This window comes from Drosophila pseudoobscura, chromosome 2 (genome assembly GCF_009870125.1).
Source record: "Drosophila pseudoobscura strain MV-25-SWS-2005 chromosome 2, UCI_Dpse_MV25, whole genome shotgun sequence".
Classification (NCBI taxonomy): Eukaryota; Metazoa; Arthropoda; class Insecta; order Diptera; family Drosophilidae; genus Drosophila; species Drosophila pseudoobscura.
Window position 1 is genome coordinate 15,019,370 of NC_046679.1, and position 18,703 is coordinate 15,038,072.

Below are 18,703 nucleotides of genomic sequence, written 5' to 3' on the forward strand. Positions count from 1 at the left end.
TTAACACTCGTTGCTTTCGTTTTATAACGACCATTTCCCACAATCGTGCAGTAACACTCTTTTTGAATTTTCGGCGCAAGTATCGCTGCAAACCATCAAACTATCGCCAGCTGACATGTATATCGATACACGTAAACTAATATCGGCGGCGGCGAGGTTATGCAAAAGCAAAAATTCTCTGGTAAACTGTTTTAAATTGGATAATTCTGAGAGAAATGCAGTCGATTTTGTCGTCAATGCGAGCCCTGGCCTTCCGCCAGCCCACGGGCGATGCCATACGGCGCCTGCACCTGACGGCCATCAGCGAAGCGGCTCGGAAAGGCACCAGGGAGAAGGCCCGCAAGAAGAAGGTTAAAGTGGAAGTCAAGAAGGTGGGATTTATTCCACACAATCAACGCGACAAGAAGTGAGTTGGGACAATAGCCATTCCACTCGGAGATTAATTCATCCATCCTCTTCTCAGAGTCAACGTGAAACGTGCGGACAAACATGTGGACGACTCCTGGAAGCAAGTGTCCAAAGACGATGTTTACGTGGGACGCTATTACCGCTGGCCGGTGTACAGCGTGGCCGAGGCCATACAGTGCCACCGGGAGACACATCATCCGAGCATGTACAATGTGCCCAACGCCCCCCTGAATGTGGAGATTGAGCTGAACATGCAAGGCGAGAAGGCTACTCGGTTTGTGGACAACTTCCAGCGCATGGCTATGATTCCGCACAAGTTTGAGCATGGCGAGGAGCGCAAGATCATTGTTTTCACCAAGGGAAACGTGAGGAACATATCTTAACTTTGATTGGATTACTTATTGAATAATCCGTTTTTAGGACGAAATCTTAGAGGCAAGAGAGGCCGGTGCTTCGCTTGTCGGTGGCGTGGAACTGATTAAAGATATAACAGGCGGCGAGCTGCTGCTATCCGACTACCAGTTCATCATTGCGCATCCCAACATTCTGCCCGAGCTAGTTGCACTGCGAGGTCTGATGAAGCGCAAATTTCCAAACCCAAAGAGCGAAACTTTAGGCGCAAATCTGGCAGAGATGATTGTTAAGTTTTCCAGTGGAATTAGCTACAGTGCAACAAAGGATGAATACCAGCAGAACTTTGGACTAATCTCCGCCAGTGTGGGACCCCTGGACATGGATGCACAAAAGCTTGAGGAAAACCTCAAACATCTGCTGCAGGATATCAACACCATGCGCCCCAAGCGCGAGGGAAAGTTCATAACTCGAGTTTTGCTCAAGAGCCCGCCCAGCAGTGAGCAGCTCAAGATCGATCCGTTTGTGTATGTCCCCGAGATGTGGGACAAGAGCTCAGCGAAGGTGAAACGGGAAGAGGTTAAGAAGCAGGAGGATCCAGCGGAACCCCAAGAGGCAGTAGCGGCCAATTAATTATAAACATACATGGCTATGTATTTGTATTGTTGATGATTTCGTTTGTGCATACTTTAAACTTACATCTGCTATAGAAAGTCTTCTCCAGTCTAAATAACTTTGGTGTGGGGCCATTGGGCTGTTGCTAGGCCTTCTGGGTGGGTGCAGTTCGCTGCTGGTGGTGCCGGACCATCTCCAGCTGCTTCACTCGAGTGTAGGCTGCGCTGGCTACAAGAACCACTATATTCGAGGTCCACCAGAGTGCCGACCGAACGTCGTGATAATACTGGGTGGCAATTAACGTCTGAGCACAGGCCTTGGCTGTTCCCGAGATATTGTGCGTTAGCGGTGAGGTAACCTAAAATCAGGCCAGATAAGCATTTACAAGAAAGATTTGGTCTCCTCTTAGCTCCTCACCTGTATTTCCAAAGCAGTCACAAACCCGATAGCGAAGCCACAAACACCACTTAGTACCATGGCAGCCCAAAACCACGCAGCCCACAAATGCTGATAGGTTATGATGGTCTCCAGCTCGCCGTTGATGATGATCAGGGGCAGAAAGAGCAGGGTGGAGTACAGATTGTTATAGTAACTGAGGAGCCACACCTCCTGATTAACGTGAGTCAGTGACTTTTTGGTTTGGATGGAGAACATGGCCAGGGCCAGGGAGCTGAGAACTCCAAAAATGGTGCCCCGCCAGGAGAACACCGTTGTGAGACTTTCCTGATCCACGCCCAGCCAAAAGCCAATCACTATGACGGCACAGCACATCAAGCACTTGAAGCTAGTGCGTTGGCGCAGGATAACATACGTTAACACCACACTGAACACGGTTGTCAGGGAACGTCCGATGTAGTAGAAGGCTACCGTGACATAGGAGAGCGATAAGTTGTTGGCTCCGATCATCAGCGTGTACAGCACGGACAGCGGCAGAATTTTGCGGAAGGTGTCAATGTCCAGAGGATTGCCTTCGGGGAAGGTGAAAACGCTTGGGTATTTGCGGCTGAGGCGGCTCATCACAAAGCATATCAACGTGGATACCACACACTGAAACCATGACATGAACAGCGGGGCTCCTAGGTTTACTGTGTCGCTACTCTGCAAATGTTTATTCACAAACACGGTCAAGATGGAGGTGCACCTGTGGGACGGGCTCTTAAAAATAGTCTACGTATTTTCCTCTTGCTGCTTACCAATACAGGGCGACCACGAAGACTATCTTGAGGTATTTGTTAACCAGCCGGTTGTGCTCTTCCAGGTTTTGATACATTTTGTGCGCGTTTTTCCCTACTTTGTGCAATACTTAAATAGTTTTCCACGTATCTTCCTATCGAACCCGGTCCATCAGCTGTTTTTGCAGCAATAAATGCGAGGGTAGGTTCTAGATATGCTCATGTTACATATGCATATGTATTTGGACAGGTAACAATTTTCCCCACTAAATATGTAATGTATAGAACAAGCTCGCCATGAATTGCAATGCTTCTATCAATTTTATTTAAAACAATTGTTGTTAGTTCATAATTATGTTGTTAATGTGGTTTGCCCATCGCATGCATGCTGTTTGGGTAAAAATATATGTGACTCTGAAATTTTATGTAAATAAATGTCTGTATTTTGTGTGTTTGGTGTTAGCTAGCCGCAGATCAGGCCTATTTCTCCCATTGGCGGAATTCGGTTCCTTTGGGCGGCTGCACGGACACCTTATCCTTGCCCACTTCGTTCCAGTTGGTGCTAAGCACGGTGCCGCCGGACTCTGAAAAGGATTTGTTCATGGCCTTCTGCACCTCGGGTGAGGAAGTGCTGTAAATCCGCTTGAAAAGATTATTTAGAGCCGCTTCGTCCTTGGCCTCCTTTTCATCTTTCTTCTCCTCCTCGTTGACCAGCTGGTCCCAATTTTTGGTATGAAGTTTAGGCAATGCGACGGCAGCGGGAGCAGCCTTCTCCTCTAGGGTCTCCCAGCGCACGCCCGTTTCCTTGGCCAGAGTTATTTCGACCTTGGACTGATACGCCTTGTGGGAGCAACGGTCCACGACAACGGGATGCAGTAGTTGGATCTCCAGCTCGTATCCATCGGCGGTCATGTGTAGTTTCTTTGACTCAATCTTGACAGCGTAGTTCTTCTCTGTGGCGTTCTTCAGCAGAACAGTGATTACCACTTTGCTCTCGGACTGGTACCAGTCGTAACGTACAGACATGTTGACGAAGTTACTGTGAGTTCAATTTATCCAGATATTCTGTCTTCTTTACGGCCGAAGCCTACTTTTTATTTTTTTTTTTTTTGAGGCCGATACAGGGCGATTACGAAGATTGTTAACCAGCCGGTTGTGCTCTTCCAGGTTTTGATACATTTTGTGCGCGTTTTCCCCTACTTTGTGCAATACTTAAATAGTTTTCCACGTATCTTCCTATCGAACCCGGTCCATCAGCTGTTTTTGCAGCAATAAATGCGAGGGTAGGTTCTAGAGATGCTCATGTTACATATGCATATGTATTTGGACAGGTAACAATTTTCCCCACTAAATATGTATAGAAAAAGCTCGCCATGAATTGCAATGCTTCTATCAATTTTATTTAAAACAACTGTAGTTAGTTCATAATTATATTGTTAATGTGGTTTGCCCATCGCATGCATGCTGTTTGGGTAAAAATATATGTGTCTCTGAAATCTCATGTAAATAAATGTCTGTATTTTGTGTGTTTAGCTAGCCGCAGATCAGGCCTATTTCTCCCATTGGCGGAATTCGGTTCCTTGGGGCGGCTGCACAGACACCTTATCCTTGCCCACTTCGTTCCAGTTAGTGCTAAGCACGGTGCCGCCGGACTCTGAAAAGGATTTGTTCATGGCCTTCTGCACCTCGGGTGAGGAAGTGCTGTAAATCCGCTTGAAAAGATTATTTAGAGCCGCTTCGTCCTTGGCCTCCTTTTCATCTTTCTTCTCCTCCTCGTTGACCAGCTGGTCCCAATTTTTGGTATGGAGTTTAGGCAATGCGACTGCAGCGGGAGCAGCCTTCTCCTCTAGGGTCTCCCAGCGCACGCCCGTTTCCTTGGCCAGAGTTATTTCGACCTTGGACTGATACGCCTTGTGGGAGCAACGGTCCACGACAACGGGATGCAGTAGTTGGATCTCCAGCTCGTATCCATCGGCGGTCATGTGTAGTTTCTTTGACTCAATCTTGACAGCGTAGTTCTTCTCTGTGGCGTTCTTCAGCAGAACAGTGATTACCACTTTGCTCTCGGACTGGTACCAGTCGTAACGTACAGACATGTTGTCGAAGTTACTGTGAGTTCAATTTATCCAGCAATTCTGTCTTGTTTACGGCCGAAGCCTACTTTTTATTTATTTTTTTTTGTTTTGAGGGTTTAAGTTACCATGCTACCCGTGTAGTAGCGTGGGATTATTTGGCCGCCCGCCTTTTGAAGGTGCAAACTGCCAAGTCAAAGAATAGACTTTACATCAATTTCGTCGATGAAGTCAATTAGTGTTTCGTACGCGCTGATGTTTTCTTTTTCAAAGAATTTGTAAATATGATAATAATTTCTTAGAGATGGGAAGTTTTGCCTTGTGTTGTACTTGGTACAATTGAAAATTACATGCGCGGCGTTTTCGATACTATCGCATGTATAACTACATGCTTGTTACCATGTGTTACCACCAAGCAGTCTGTTGATTCTATTAGCGTCAATGGGTTTAAGTTTAGTAACCACGTTGGATGATGTTGAGGGGAAAAGCGAGCAGTAACCTCGGTGCTTGACACTAGCAAACCCGGCATATTTTCTCTCCCATTCTGCTTCGTGAAGCCTTTGGTGCTGGAGGCGCCAATTGACGTGGAGCCCGTGGACGCGGAACCCCTGGAGGCGGCAACGCTGGGGGACGCGTTATCCCTGGAGGCAACAACGCTGGGGTACGCGGACGACGTGGAGATGGACATATCAGTAGGCGTATGCGTAGGGCCATTGCGTCTTTCGTCCGTGCCGTGGGGCGCCAAGCTCCACAAGTCGCTGCCCCAGGAGTTGCCACTGAAGCTGCCCCAGAAGCAGAAGCAGATGCCCCACCGGGTCCGGCCGATTGTACTTGTGCAATCTGCCCTATTCATAACATATAAATAAAAATCATAATAAACATACATTCAGTGGGTAACTTTAATATTCGATTCCACTAATACATATATCAAACTGTTGGTCCAAGTCCAGCGCCGTGACTTCTTCCAGCTCCACATGCTTACATGCCATCGACTCGGGCCCGAATGATGGCCTGATGGCTGCCGATATCTGTCGAGAAGAGAAGACGCCTCTCCTTTATGGCATGCACGGCAATGTTACGGGGCTACTGCGAGTTCGCCCAGGAAGCTAAAAGAGGCAACATTTTAGAACACAGCTGAATATTCTTACCGGACAACGGCAGCGGTACATTCGGGCAGTCTGTCGTAGCTGGGGGGATGCAGGGCACGACCTTGGCAAGGCTGCGGCTCTGGCCCGTCTTGATCAATGTCCCCGGTGCTCCAGTCGCTCCAGTACACGTCGTCCTAGCTGCCAACCAGTACCTGACACTTGTTGCCATCCAGACTGACGTCATTCTGTTCTTCTTCTTCCTTTTTATGACATTTTGACGTCATTTCTGCTCTTATTTTTCTGACATTTTTACGTTATTTTTGTCATTTTTGAAACATGACAAAATTATCGCATGCGAGTGAATTTTCTAACATGGAAAGAGCGCTGACTGGCGATACATTTGCTCTGTTCTGAATGGAGGGGAGGAGCGCTGAATCTGCAAATGTAAAATGACATGCGCGTCGCCAGGTGGAGCAAGTCGGACATGACATGTAGGAAGGATGTAGATATCGAGAATTTTTCCGCCAGTTATTTATTTCTCAGATAAATAATCCGTATCCTGGACCAGGGTAGGTTCCGGCCGTATATATTGAGGTGTTCAACCTGGTCGCTTCCCTTTTTCCAGTCTTCGGGTCCCAGAGATGAGATAGTTTTGATGTCGAGACAAGTTTGGGGGGATCATGTAATCAGTGGATCTGGTAATGTCCCTGCCAATTGAGCTGTGCCCGTATCCTTGTGGCGACATATTTCCTGATGCGATTGGGCGCTGTGCTGCCTTTCCTGCAATCAGGCGATCGTGAATGTCCAGGTGGTCGATTCCTAGGACAGTGCTTTTGTTGGGATTGACCGCAGCGCCCTGTAATACAGAGCAGAGCCTGTCGCTGTGTCTTTTCCATAAGCTTATGGTATGTCTTCTTTTCAGTAGCTTGCCACCACCCTAAGGCTCCATACAGCAGAGTTGGTCGCACCACCGAGATGTACATCCAGTGCATTAGAGCAGCTGACAGGCCCCATGTCTTGCTGATCATCTTCTTGCATGCATAAAGCGCAATGGTGGCCTTCATCACCCTTTCCACTATATTGGGTCTCCATGCCAGCTTGCTGTTCAGTACTGTGCCAATAAATGGGTTGGAAAACTAATTAATCACAATTAAGAACCTTATCGACTGCATGTGCATGTACACCAAACCCTATCTGCCTGCAATTCAGAAACCGGAATTTCAATACAAAATGTATCTAAAATTTTAAGTAGCGCAAATATTAATGATATTCGTTTTTGAGTGGGTGGGGAGTGGCACTTGGTGGATGGAGCGAGGGAGGTACTCGTATGTGGAAGAATGCAATGACAATGAGGCAAGGACTGGTGCTGATACTTGTAATTCAAGGGTGAGAAAAAGAAATGGAAACAGAAGGCAAACTAATAACAATCGCCCATCCACCCGCATCGCATCAGTCATCCGACACAAACACTGCACAAGCACTTCCTTCAGCTTCTTCTCATGCCTCCTCTCCCTTAAGTTTTTTGGCTAATGGAGCCAATTTATACGCCAGCCTGTGTAAACATCTGCAGCAGAGTGACATCGACCTTTGGCCCACTACGACTTGTCCTGCTGCTAGTCGCAGCCAATCGGCGACAGATGCAATCTCGTTCTAAGGCCCACTCCACACCCAAAGTGCTGCCACTGACTAATAGCTTAAAATGTAAGAAGCCGTAACCGTAAACTGCTCCAAGGGCGGGGGAATCATCATATACTCGTAGATAGATCCCGCTGTCGTTATTTGCGTGATAAAAGCGCAGTTCAAGAGTAAAAGTTCCTCCTCTCCTCCCATGATTGATGCCTGGCAACAAGTGCAACTTTAAGCTGGCAGACAGCCGGTTACATCAGCGGGCGCACGAAGCTCCTTTAATGCAATAAAAACCGAGCTGGTCGCTTGTCCGTAGGATGATAAAAACTTCAGTTGCAGTAGATGCCGAAGCAGCTCAATTTCATCACACACGTACGCGAGTGGAGCTTCGAAATTGATAATCCACTTGCCTGCAGGTTACGTGACTCTGTCAAGTTCAAAGTTTATAATTTCTAGAGCATCCTGCTGCAGCAGCAACTGGTCCACCATCAATCAAAAGACAGCAGTGCATTAGATGATTGAATAATAAACAAACTCTTTACTACCCTTAGGTCTACTCAGGAAAGCCGTATATTTTAACATTGCCAATATCGCGGCGCCGTTCGACGTCCTTCTCGTCGCAGGCATATGCTAAGAGGTACTGTTTTGGATGCCAGGCCACCGTGAAAGTAGAGGCATCGACATGAATGTCGGTGATACGTTCCCCCGTCTCCGTGAAGGCAACATCAATGAGGAGATCCTCGCTGGCAGAGGCTATCAGTCGTTCATCGTGACTAAAGGATATGGTACGAACAGGCCACTCCAGGCGGCTAATCATGCGCAGGCAGGCCAGTTCGGTGGCGTCCCAAAGCGAGACCTGGGCATCAGCTGAACCAGTGGCAAAATATTTACCTGAGAAAGAGAACAGGAAAGTATTACAAAATACTCAGATATATGCAAGGTTTTTTTCCTACCTGTGGGTCCGAACTCAATGCAAATGCAGTTGGCAGGATGCCCTTTGAGTGTCAGTTGGTGCTCCAGGCTGGGATAGCTTAACACATTAATGCAGCCCATGCCGTTGGTGAGGAAGAACAAATCGTTTGTATTGTTCCATGATATCTCATTTACTTCACAGCTGAACTGCTCCTCGACGCGTATTTTGTTCGTGCGCGTGTCAATGAATGTGATTAGGTCTTCCTTGTTGCCCACCGCAATCGTCTTGCCATCCGGAGACCAGGCTATGTTTATGTTCTCTCCCTTGGTGTTGGTCACTGAAGCACATTTCCCAGCGCGTATGTCCCAGATGCGAACGGTCTTGTCGCCACTTGCAGTGGCAAACTGATTTGGATCGGTTTTGTGCCAGCACAACTGGTCCACGGACGCGGTGTGCCCCCGGTAGATGATGCCCTTGATGAGGCGATCGCGTTCCAAGGAGTACACCGCCACGGTCTTGTCAAACGAACCCGATGCCAAGTGGCGACCATCAGCATTCCAGCAGACGGAGTGTACCTGCCTCAGACATTTGTTTCGTGAAAATGCCTCAATTTTCCCACCAGCTTCTTACCTTGGACGTGTGGGCTCGCTGCTCGCGTATTTTGCTGTGACTTCGAAAGAACGACCTCAAGTCCTCAAATGTCTGCTCTGTACGGTTCATAGCTCTCAGTTAATTCAATTGTTTTTCCAGTTTTTTTATTTAGAAAAAAATGGTTTATTTGTAAACAAATGCTGTCAAACCAGGCAGTGTGACCGCGGATTTATCGTTAAAATATACCTTCCGACCCTCGGAAATATACCAAAATATACTGTTACATTTTTATTTATAAATCAATCATATTCCTCGATCTTGATATTCGGTTGGATATTATTAGCTAACTAGGACTCTCAGCCCTGAACAGATAAATTTATCCGATTGATGAATCAATTTTCTATAATATAGTCTTATTTTAAATATTATCTTTTTTTTATTGTGTGTAAAATAGAGTTTAAAAAAAGGTCAATATCACGTGTGTATGGAATGAAGGGACATTTTTTTGCGAGAGGAAAATACCACCACACGATACTATCGACTGGATATGGGGGTGCGCGCGTAAGTTTGAAAGTTTGATTGTCAAGCATAAAAATGCAGTCCAGTACCAGATTGAGATAGCGAAAATTTAAAAGAAGTGCGTATGGTGCATAGGTTCTTAAATATACATTTACAAATTAAATTAATAATGAATGAAGTATACCATTATATACCGAAAATATGTCTTCAACTTTTGAAAAACCTCTTGTGGATCGTCACTTTTTCGAACTATTATTTATTAACAGGATAAAAAACTTATAGTCAACATATAGAAAAGAAATAAATAAGTTTAAATTGAAGCTTCAATGCCAAAACACTTTACTTAGTGACGTGACCGGTGGAAGTGTGCTGTAGACGATTACGGTCGTCGACGATGGTGTGGCGGGCCCCGGGCCGGTTCCACCACATTGCGATCGCTTTTGTCATGAATGTGAACCGCTTCACTGAGCTCGACATTGGCGTGCAGAGCAGCATCGTTGGCATTGAGCTGTGCCTCCTGCGCGGACAGTGTAGCCTTCTCCGCCGCATCGCGAGTCTCCTCATAATCCAAGCGAGCGCCGTAGGCTTGCGACTCAGCATGTTCCAGTTTAGTCTTTGCCTGGGCCACCATATCGATTTGGGAGGCCAATTCAGCAGCTGCCTCTGACGCAGACTTTTGGGCTAGTTCAGATGCGGATTGGGCATTGTTGAGTGCCGCCGTGAGGACGCTCACATGGTTGATGGCCTGCTGGGCAGCATATTGAGCAGCTTTCGCCGATCGTTTAGCCTGCTGCAGCTGCGTCAGCTCGTTCTCCATTGCCTTGTGTGCCTCCACGCTCTGATCCTCCAATCGGTGCAATAGTACCTCCTTGCCCTTGAGCACAGCCACGGCTGTGCCGGCTGCTTGAGCTGCTGCCTGGGCCAGCGTACTCTTGGCGACGTATGAGGCCTGTTTTCCGGCTGCATTCTGACTGGCAACAGCCGAAATGGCTGTATCCGCCGATCCTTTCGCAATGCTTCGCAGCCCATTGTCCGCCAGATATCCGCCCCCCTGGCCGCCCCCGCCTTGTAGGCTGTGAACAATGTAGTCGGAGCTTTCGTAACGCGTGGCTTGTCCGTTCAGATGCGGACTCTTGGCCGGCTCAAACTCGTCGTGGTTAATGGCTTCGAATGAATACGGTGGCACTTCGTGTTCGATCAGCGTGGCTTGTTGGTGTTGCTGGTGTTGCTGGTGTTGTTGGTGACCCTGGTGCTCCTGTGGTGACGGCGGTGGTGGCGGAGGCACATTTAGATGGTAGTGTGCGTCCTTCCGCTTCACCTTGCGTCCCAGTCCCAGCGCTGGCGTAGCTGCTGGTTAATTGCGGGAAATATTTAAGGCCATATTGAATTTGCATAGGCAAACAAGGAAGGAAGGTATGGCGACGCTTACCCAACAGCATTGTCAGGAGCAGCAGCTGCATAGCCGATGGCATCGCTTTCAATTATGCAATCAAACTATGACGGGCTGGAGAAGAAATCGCGTAACCGGAAGTCTCGAGATCACTGCACAGGTACTCGTATAAGCAAATCGAATTTATTAATGGGGCTTTCAATGGAGGCAATGTAACCGGTTCTATGGTTAGCTATGGCTTTTAGCTAACAGATGAAGTGCACTTTCTTCGGTCTAGGATGGCCGGCAAACAGTTTGTGTGTCACATCCAGCCTGCCTATCGTATCGTTCCAGAGAAGAACCAGTTTGCTTTTAAGGCCAGGACCGCCTTACCATCACTGGTGGCACAAAACTGGACACGAATCACTCAATTTGACAGACAACTGCTGATAATAAAGGCACACAACACACCTCTCGAGTGCACGTCCTGACTGGAGCGTGGGCAAACCGTATCTAATGCCAGTTGACGATAGACCTCCAGCAAAAGGTCCCGTCCCGCACAGCAAAACCAAAGTCGATGGACTTGTTCGCTGGAAAAACGCTTTTACTTTCGGCTTTGGAAAAGCAGTGAGCTTCGATGTCTTTTGTAAATCCGGTGGAGACCTCTCGACGATTGCCAGCAGGTCTGCGGAGGCGCCATGTATTTATAAACAAAGTGTTCGCTCGGTCTGTGTCGCGATGAAAGTCCAAACCCGTTGGACGTCGGTCGTCGTCCGTGGTCCGGTGTCCGTTTTCTTTATGAGTTGGCCCCGCAGCGCCAATTGGTTCCACACCACACCAACAATGGGGCTGGGTCAATGCTACCATGCTGGAGGATTGGATAATTTACAGCAACTGCCACTGCTATTGCCGCATGGGTAATTATGGAAGAGCCTCTAATTGCCACGAGCCGCTTTAAACTATCTGCTCCGCTCCCAGGCAGCATGCTCGTAAATCGGAGTTGGCCAGACCGTGTCCCGTGTCCGTTGATAGCTTCGCTTCCTCGGTGATCTGCGTGTGAACATGGAGTCGGAGTAGGAATCGGAAGCAAACACAATAATTTATTAAAAATAAACGCAAATAATTGTCAATCTTAGTGGCAGCGTCTATAGCGTTGCATCAACTTGTCGCGCAGCTCCACTCGGCGACGCTCACGCGAGGCCCGTTGTTTTGCCTCCTGCGCAGCACAGGCCGCCTTCTCAGCCAGCTTCTTGGTTTTCTTGAAGTCATTCTTAGCGCATTCAAGTTGCTTGATTAGCAGCTCCACGCGCTTCTTAGCGGCCTCCACGAGCTGCTGCTTCTCGGACAGCTCCTGCTGAGCGCCATTGGACACCAGTTCCGAGTTGGCCACATTGGCTTGGGCATTCTTCACGGCCTCGGAGACTGTTTTGACTTGGATACCAGCCATATCCGCGGCCTGGGCTGCAGCTGCTGCAGTGTTCTGAGTGGTCTGAAGCGCGGCGCCCTCTTCCTGGACGACCAGCTCACCCTCATGTACCTCTGATTCCAGCTGTTCGACGATTTGCTGTTTCCCTGCAAGAGCAGCCTCTGCGGCGTTGGCTGCAGCCAGGGCCTTATCGGCCAATTGTTGTTTCACATGTCGTGCAGCAGCCTCAGCGGCCGAAATCTGCGAATCAGAGGCATCTTTAGCCTCCTGTGCGGCTTTCTGTGCTATGTTGGAGGTTTTCTGCTTGCCAACACCAGACATATTGATTTGGCAGTTGGAGCCGCCACCGCCGCCGCCACCTCCATCACGACAACCTCCCTCGGGGTCATCGAGCACCTCGTTGGATAAATCATTGTAGGACTGTGGAGAAAGTGTCTCTCCTCAATGTATGGTTTTGGGAATGATCCCATCTTACCTCTTCCATTGTGTGGGCATCACTGAGAACCCAAGCAATGGCCACAAATACCAACAAAGCTCGAATCATATTCTCCATAAGCATTTTGTATAATATTCTCAATTCATTTGAGGACTAAAAACTTCGACTTGACACTTTTGACAGAACGATGTTTTGTTATTCAGATAATAGGCTTGGAGATTTGTGTAAGGTGAGATATTCCCAATGCGTTGCAAGCTCTTGGTTATGGTGTTCGTAGTGAGCGTCATTCTTCAGAGCTTCAGAGCTTCAGTGAGCTCAGAGGCAATCAAGAAATGCGACAATCGCCATAAGCCAGGAAACTGCAAGCCCTGCAAAATAAATCACAAGTCGAGCAGTATTGCCCCGAAGGCGGCTACGGAGGCCAAAAGCGCCAAGGATGCCCAACCGAGTGCCGGGGAGAAGGTCGGAAACAGGGCTAAGACGCAGATGGCTGATAAGGCGATGGCTGCAGCGAAGGCTGCCGAAACGGTACTTGCTGGCAAAAAGCAGCTGGTGCAGGCTCTCCAGAACAGTCTTGGCGACATCAAGCAGGTCATCAAGGAAATTAAGAAGGCTACTGCCCGCAGTTCTTCTGTAGCTACAATGGTTAGGCGGATTCACAACACCGACAAGAAAAACTACGCTATGCTGAAATGTCTGTACGAGGAGGTCCAAGCAAATCTAGTGAAAATTGGCACCGTGGCAGAAAATGCGCAACGGGAGGCGATGGAGAAGCGGAAACTACTTCAAACTGCCAAGCACCGGGTGCAGTACCTGAAGAAGCGTATGAAAGAGGTCCTGGCTGATCTCGAAGCTACCAGGGCCAGCGCCAAGAAGGCAAACTGTGCCGCCAAACAGGCGCAACAGCGAATCAATACGATGGAAGAGGCAGGTGACAGGCTGAGGACTCTGAAAAGGAGAGATCTGCAATCCCTGAGGCGAAAAGGGGGGATGTTAGAACTAGGCAAGTTTCCCTTGTAAAAAATGAAGTGTTTATATTTTGTTAAATAGTTACTTTGGGATTAATATGGGCAAGCAATTGGCTCCTTTTGTCGTTTAATGCTTTGACCACAATAAAAGAGAGTTCTTAAGATTTGCCTATCGGGTAGAAAATTGATTCATCAATCATATAGCTGGGAATATTCGACGGAAAATAGATTTGGCAGTACCCGGTTCACTAGTCAGTCTCTGTTTTAAACGATATTTTGCAATTAGTATTCTTCTTACAGAGACCAAGAACTGGTACTGGGATCAGAATTTATATACAAGAATCTTATTAAATGCATGAATAGGCCAACAAAATGCAATATAAGACAAGTTCTTTATTAATTACGTTTGAAAGCAGCTTGGAAAAACAGTGTCTTTATATAATATCAACGAAATAGGGTATACAAATGCCCATACCAGCAACACATCTATACTGTATGTGGATTAATTCAAGTTGTTATCCTGTTTAAATAAAGGGGGGTTAAGTGTTTAAGCGATATATCGATATAGCATATCGATGGTTGCTTTGAGAAAAATCGACGCTGATTTTCCATCCCCAACCGCATTGTGTGAAAGTTAGAAAAAATATTTTAGCCGACCGACTTTTTAGAAATACTCAGCCGATAATTTATAAAACACAGTAAGAATGGCGCGCAAGAATGCCCAGGCCGAGGATCTCTCGAACGTTGAGTTCGAGACCAGCGAAGATGTGGAGGTAATACCCACTTTTAATGCCATGAATCTGAAGGAAGAGCTGCTACGCGGCATCTATGCGTACGGTAAGTTGTTGTGTTGTGTGTATACTCACGGTGCCATGTAAGCGATACAGTTATTAACCTTTAACTAATGTCTAGGTTTTGAGAAGCCTTCGGCTATTCAGCAGCGGAGCATCAAGCCCATTGTAAAGGGACGCGATGTTATTGCTCAGGCTCAGTCTGGTACAGGCAAAACGGCCACATTCTCCATATCCATTCTGCAGAGTCTGGACACCACTTTGCGGGAGACGCAGGTGCTGTGTCTGTCTCCCACCCGCGAGTTGGCGGTACAAATCCAGAAGGTCATACTGGCCCTGGGCGATATGATGAATGTGCTGTGTCACGTGTGCATTGGCGGTACAAATCTGGGCGAGGACATTCGCAAGCTGGACTACGGCCAGCACATTGTGAGCGGCACCCCTGGACGTGTGTTTGACATGATTAAGCGGCGTGTTCTGCGCACGAGAGCCATCAAGATGCTGGTGCTCGACGAAGCCGATGAGATGCTGAACAAGGGATTCAAGGAACAAATCTATGACGTTTACCGGTATTTGCCACCTGCAACGCAGGTTGTGCTCATCTCTGCCACCTTGCCTCATGAGATCCTTGAGATGACCTCAAAGTTCATGACAGATCCCATTCGCATACTGGTCAAGCGGTAAGCAGAATGCTTTCGCAAGCCCTCAGCATACCTTTAATCCGTTCCTCATTACAGCGATGAGTTGACCCTGGAAGGCATCAAACAGTTCTTTGTGGCTGTCGAGCGGGAGGAGTGGAAATTCGACACCCTCTGTGATCTGTACGATACATTAACCATCACCCAGGCTGTCATCTTCTGCAACACCAAGCGCAAGGTGGACTGGCTGACAGAGAAGATGCGCGAGGCTAATTTCACCGTCAGCTCCATGCACGGCGATATGCCGCAAAAGGAGCGAGATGAGATCATGAAGGAGTTCCGCGCTGGCCAGTCGCGTGTTCTCATCACCACAGATGTGTGGGCGCGCGGCATTGATGTGCAGCAAGTATCCTTGGTCATCAACTACGACTTGCCCAACAACCGTGAGCTGTACATCCATCGTATTGGCCGATCGGGTCGTTTTGGACGCAAGGGTGTCGCCATTAACTTTGTCAAATCTGATGATATTCGCATTTTGCGCGATATTGAGCAATACTATTCTACACAAATCGACGAGATGCCCATGAACGTGGCCGACTTGATCTAAAATACATTTATATGTATCATTTATGTAACGCATCTTTCTTAGCATTAACAACAAATGGAGTGAATACATTTGAAGAGTATTTGGCTTTCAATACACAACCAAAATCTGTATAATAATAAATAACATGTAAGAATTTAATACAGAAACCAGTTTGTTGTCGAGATATGGGTGCGGGTTGGTATGGAGATTTACGCAATACTTTACCTTGGTGGAGTGCACTTAAAATTACTGGTTAATTTGCTCTCTTGATTTTTTGTTCAGTGAGGTATTTGACAATCATTTGGTTATACTTAACCTAATTCTCCCGATGAAACTAAGCTACAAATAAAGAAGTGCTATACCTATGTACAAAATGAAACCTATTTAGCTAACTATAGACTTTGGTCCAAGCGAACATTAATTTAAAAACCACTAATGCAGGTAGATATGACTATTTCAGCTCAAAACTTCTGGTTTTTGAGTTAGCGAAGCATAGGAGCTGGCTGCCGATGATGTTAGTGCGGGTTGCGGCTGATTTTTAGTGTCGTTCGCTTTCAGTAGTGTGCCAAGGACGATTCCAAGAAACAGAATGAGTCCTACCTGATGATTCGATAAAAATTTCTTGGCGCAGTCGGTGGGATTGTCAATGTTGAGGGAGTAGATCTGTAATACAGGAAAGTTATTGTGGAAATCAGGCACATGGAAGATTCAGTAACCCACCTGCTGCACAAGATGAGCGCCAACAACTCCAACAGCGGCATAGTACGGCAGCGTTTGATCGCAGGCCCAGCCGGCGGTAGAGAGACCCGTCAGCATGGCTGCGGTGAAACCTGATAGCCAAACTTTGGTGTTCTCACCAAAACGCAAAGCAGTGGATTTGACACCGATTTGCAAATCGTCTAGCTTATCCTGGTGGGCGTAGATTGTGTCGTAGACAATGGTCCAGCAAACACCAGACAGGTAGAGCGGAAGACAAGCGGCCAGGTTGACGCTTCCCTGTGTTGCACACCATCCCAACAAAGCACCCCAGTTGAAGGCCATGCCAAGAACCAACTGGGGCCAATAGGTCACCCTCTTCATCAAGGGATAAGTGATCACCAGCCCCAGTGAGCTGGCGCCCAACAGAATTGACTGCCAGTTGAGCTGGACAAGAACCAGTAGTCCGAGACTCAGCTGTGCCGAGAGAAAGACAATAGCATCGAACTGACTAATCTGCCCGGATGCGAGTGGCCGCGTCCGCGTTCGCTCCACCTTGGCGTCGATATCCTTGTCCCAGAGATCGTTTATAGTGCAGCCGGCGCCACGCATTATCAATGCTCCCGTTCCAAACAAGCCCAGCATGGTAAGGTCCGGCCAACAGCCTGCATCTGCACTCAACGCTATGCTCCACGCACAGGGCCAGAACAACAAGTAAGTGCCAATGGGTCGATCAATCCTCATCAGCTGGGCATATGGTTTCGTAGCTGCGTACAGCTCTTCGAGCACCGATCCTGGCTTCTTGGATGTTGGCAGCGTAGACATCTTGCGAAAAGAAAGCTCCTGGATCTGCGGTAGCCTCTCGTTGCGGCAATCACTATCTGTGTGGAGGCCAATAAGAACACGCGCCGGCACAGCTGGCATTGGCAGCCTGCTCTTTGTTGTTGTCGCCGCCGCATAAGCGTAGGGAAAATGCTTTCTGCTCTTCAGCAAATGTCGTACCGCAAACATTGCAATTCAGCGTCCTTGGAACGGCGGGCTGTCCTACTACAACGTTTCCAATAATTAATTACACAATAGGCATTCGGCGTTTTGTCAAAACTCACTTGATAATCTAAAAAAGGCAAGATTCTTATTGGAATTTCGGCATGATACAGCAGTGTAGCCCACTTAAGCCCCCTCTATTTAAACAGTTTAGCGATTTGAGGTAAAATGGCGGAAAATATTAACGATTGTAAATTATTTTTGTAGATTCATGACATCTTTCCTCTGCACCTAAAAAAAAACCACTATATCTTTCACCTGAACTGCGCTAACATTATTAAATTTTTATTATTTTCGGTGGAAAAGTGAAATACCCCCTTGGCTTATAATAGGTTAATCGCTCTCCGTCATAGATTGAAAAATAGCGAAATTTTTATGTTCCGTCGAATACTATTAACTATATTGAACATTTAGCCATGCCCACATAGTTTTATACGATTAATGAATCAATTTTCTATTTAACTAGCCTATTTTAAATACTTGCTTTTATTGGATTTTGCTTAAAAAAAGGGTTTAGCGAAAAAGGAAATGAAACGTAATAAAACGTAAGAGAAAAATCGTTCCAATTGTTCAATTTCTTTATTCCGTTGAATAATGCTACCTAACTAAAACCATTAGCTCTACCCACATAATTCTAGGACATTAATGAATAAATTTTCTATTATTGTAAGTGAATAAAACAAGGTTTAAGCAAAAAAGGTCAACAAAAAAACAGTGGCAACGTAAGTGAGTATGAAATGTCACGTCACGTAACGTATGAAATGGCAGTTAAATTCAATATTGTTTCGCAGAAGGTTCTCTTATTTTGATTTATTTCCAGATATAAGTGATATAAAGTGATTTTTAATCTGTTTTTAATCATATATAATTTAAATCAAAGATATCTTGCTCGTGGAACATACTTATGAAGTCTTTTCAACTATTATGAACACAATTATTTCCCCTTCAAAGGAACGTCATGAAAACCTTTTTTCTTTAACCAATTACTGAACCATTTGCCCCTCTGCAATATCGTTTTTGCACTCGGCACTTGTCTTTCGAAATTGGCACACGGCCTGAAGAATGTCCGTAGAATTTGCGCACGGCCGTAGAATGTTTGCACACGGCCATCCATTAAAACGGCATACGAGACCAGTTAGAAATAAAACTCTTTGAAAGCCAAGTGGGACTAAGGCAGACAACCGGCAAAATCGCCGCCCGACGGTTGCTATCGCTCCAGCCAGTTGCCCATGTATGTACCCATGTAGGTGCGCGTATATATCAGCGGAATACCATAAAGTTCAACTCGAAGGAAAATAGAGCAAATCGTTTAAACACATTGAGATGCAGCAACAATTTCGTTAGCTCGTGTTGGCCAATGATAATCTTAATTGCAATAAATAAGTCTGCACTTA

General features: G+C 46.8%; 10 protein-coding genes and 1 long non-coding RNA gene across 14 annotated transcripts; 4 read left to right on the forward strand and 7 right to left on the reverse strand.

Moving 5' to 3' along the window:
• The first annotated feature begins 49 nt into the window (after positions 1-49).
• On the forward strand, positions 50-1,475 carry mRpL1 (mitochondrial ribosomal protein L1). Its single transcript, XM_001358801.5, has 3 exons — positions 50-406; positions 464-773; positions 829-1,475. The coding sequence occupies exons 1-3, from the start codon at positions 216-218 to the stop codon at positions 1,390-1,392; spliced, it is 1,065 nt and encodes a 354-aa protein (XP_001358838.2). The 5' UTR covers positions 50-215; the 3' UTR covers positions 1,393-1,475.
• nac (GDP-fucose transporter nac) lies at positions 1,389-3,823 on the reverse strand. 2 transcript variants are annotated; one of them, XM_033376676.1, is made up of 4 exons: positions 3,693-3,823; positions 2,568-2,611; positions 1,792-2,515; positions 1,389-1,732 (listed from the first exon to the last, which is right to left on the reverse strand). In XM_033376676.1, the coding sequence occupies exons 1-4, from the start codon at positions 3,723-3,725 to the stop codon at positions 1,520-1,522; spliced, it is 1,014 nt and encodes a 337-aa protein (XP_033232567.1). In that variant the 5' UTR covers positions 3,726-3,823; the 3' UTR covers positions 1,389-1,519. The 2 variants fall into 2 exon arrangements, with proteins under 2 accessions (XP_033232567.1, XP_001358839.2); XM_001358802.4 differs by lacking the exon at positions 3,693-3,823 and having other exon boundaries at positions 2,568-2,719.
• On the reverse strand, positions 2,845-3,669 carry Sgt1 (suppressor of G2 allele of skp1). The gene has a single exon (XM_001358803.4). The coding sequence runs from the start codon at positions 3,570-3,572 to the stop codon at positions 3,027-3,029; it is 546 nt and encodes a 181-aa protein (XP_001358840.1). The 5' UTR covers positions 3,573-3,669; the 3' UTR covers positions 2,845-3,026.
• A 101-nt stretch (positions 3,824-3,924) lies between the features above and the next one.
• On the reverse strand, positions 3,925-4,955 carry LOC6897347 (protein SGT1 homolog). The gene has a single exon (XM_002137464.3). It carries the CDS (start codon positions 4,640-4,642, stop codon positions 4,097-4,099), a length of 546 nt encoding a protein of 181 aa, XP_002137500.1. The 5' UTR covers positions 4,643-4,955; the 3' UTR covers positions 3,925-4,096.
• Positions 4,956-5,603: 648 nt separating this feature from the next.
• LOC26534182 (uncharacterized) lies at positions 5,604-6,966 on the forward strand. Of its 3 annotated transcripts, none has more exons than XR_001451728.2 (3): positions 5,604-6,208; positions 6,280-6,611; positions 6,707-6,966. It is a non-coding gene; the product is annotated as an uncharacterized lncRNA (long non-coding RNA). The 3 variants fall into 3 exon arrangements; XR_001451726.2 differs by having other exon boundaries at positions 5,993-6,275; positions 6,332-6,611; XR_001451725.2 differs by having other exon boundaries at positions 5,988-6,611.
• An 883-nt stretch (positions 6,967-7,849) lies between these two features.
• tex (THO complex 3 homolog tex) lies at positions 7,850-9,058 on the reverse strand. The gene is made up of 3 exons (XM_001358804.4): positions 8,876-9,058; positions 8,286-8,820; positions 7,850-8,223 (listed from the first exon to the last, which is right to left on the reverse strand). The coding sequence occupies exons 1-3, from the start codon at positions 8,963-8,965 to the stop codon at positions 7,886-7,888; spliced, it is 963 nt and encodes a 320-aa protein (XP_001358841.1). The 5' UTR covers positions 8,966-9,058; the 3' UTR covers positions 7,850-7,885.
• A 526-nt stretch (positions 9,059-9,584) lies between these two features.
• Positions 9,585-11,399, reverse strand: LOC4801808 (uncharacterized). The gene is made up of 2 exons (XM_001358805.4): positions 10,785-11,399; positions 9,585-10,705 (listed from the first exon to the last, which is right to left on the reverse strand). The coding sequence occupies exons 1-2, from the start codon at positions 10,825-10,827 to the stop codon at positions 9,735-9,737; spliced, it is 1,014 nt and encodes a 337-aa protein (XP_001358842.3). The 5' UTR covers positions 10,828-11,399; the 3' UTR covers positions 9,585-9,734.
• Positions 11,400-11,804: 405 nt separating this feature from the next.
• Positions 11,805-12,761, reverse strand: LOC4801809 (axoneme-associated protein mst101(2)). Its single transcript, XM_001358806.5, has 2 exons — positions 12,626-12,761; positions 11,805-12,570 (listed from the first exon to the last, which is right to left on the reverse strand). The coding sequence occupies exons 1-2, from the start codon at positions 12,707-12,709 to the stop codon at positions 11,857-11,859; spliced, it is 798 nt and encodes a 265-aa protein (XP_001358843.4). The 5' UTR covers positions 12,710-12,761; the 3' UTR covers positions 11,805-11,856.
• Positions 12,762-12,803: 42 nt separating this feature from the next.
• LOC4801810 (uncharacterized) lies at positions 12,804-13,633 on the forward strand. The gene has a single exon (XM_001358807.3). The coding sequence runs from the start codon at positions 12,830-12,832 to the stop codon at positions 13,604-13,606; it is 777 nt and encodes a 258-aa protein (XP_001358844.3). The 5' UTR covers positions 12,804-12,829; the 3' UTR covers positions 13,607-13,633.
• A 515-nt stretch (positions 13,634-14,148) lies between these two features.
• Positions 14,149-15,728, forward strand: LOC4801811 (eukaryotic initiation factor 4A-III). The gene is made up of 3 exons (XM_001358808.4): positions 14,149-14,391; positions 14,467-15,025; positions 15,083-15,728. Exons 1-3 carry the CDS (start codon positions 14,259-14,261, stop codon positions 15,588-15,590), a joined length of 1,200 nt encoding a protein of 399 aa, XP_001358845.1. The 5' UTR covers positions 14,149-14,258; the 3' UTR covers positions 15,591-15,728.
• Positions 15,655-17,472, reverse strand: Coq2 (ubiquinone biosynthesis protein COQ2, mitochondrial). Its single transcript, XM_015181915.2, has 3 exons — positions 17,372-17,472; positions 16,290-17,312; positions 15,655-16,232 (listed from the first exon to the last, which is right to left on the reverse strand). Exons 2-3 carry the CDS (start codon positions 17,274-17,276, stop codon positions 16,026-16,028), a joined length of 1,194 nt encoding a protein of 397 aa, XP_015037401.2. The 5' UTR covers positions 17,277-17,312; positions 17,372-17,472; the 3' UTR covers positions 15,655-16,025.
• Between the last annotated feature and the right edge of the window lie 1,231 nt (positions 17,473-18,703).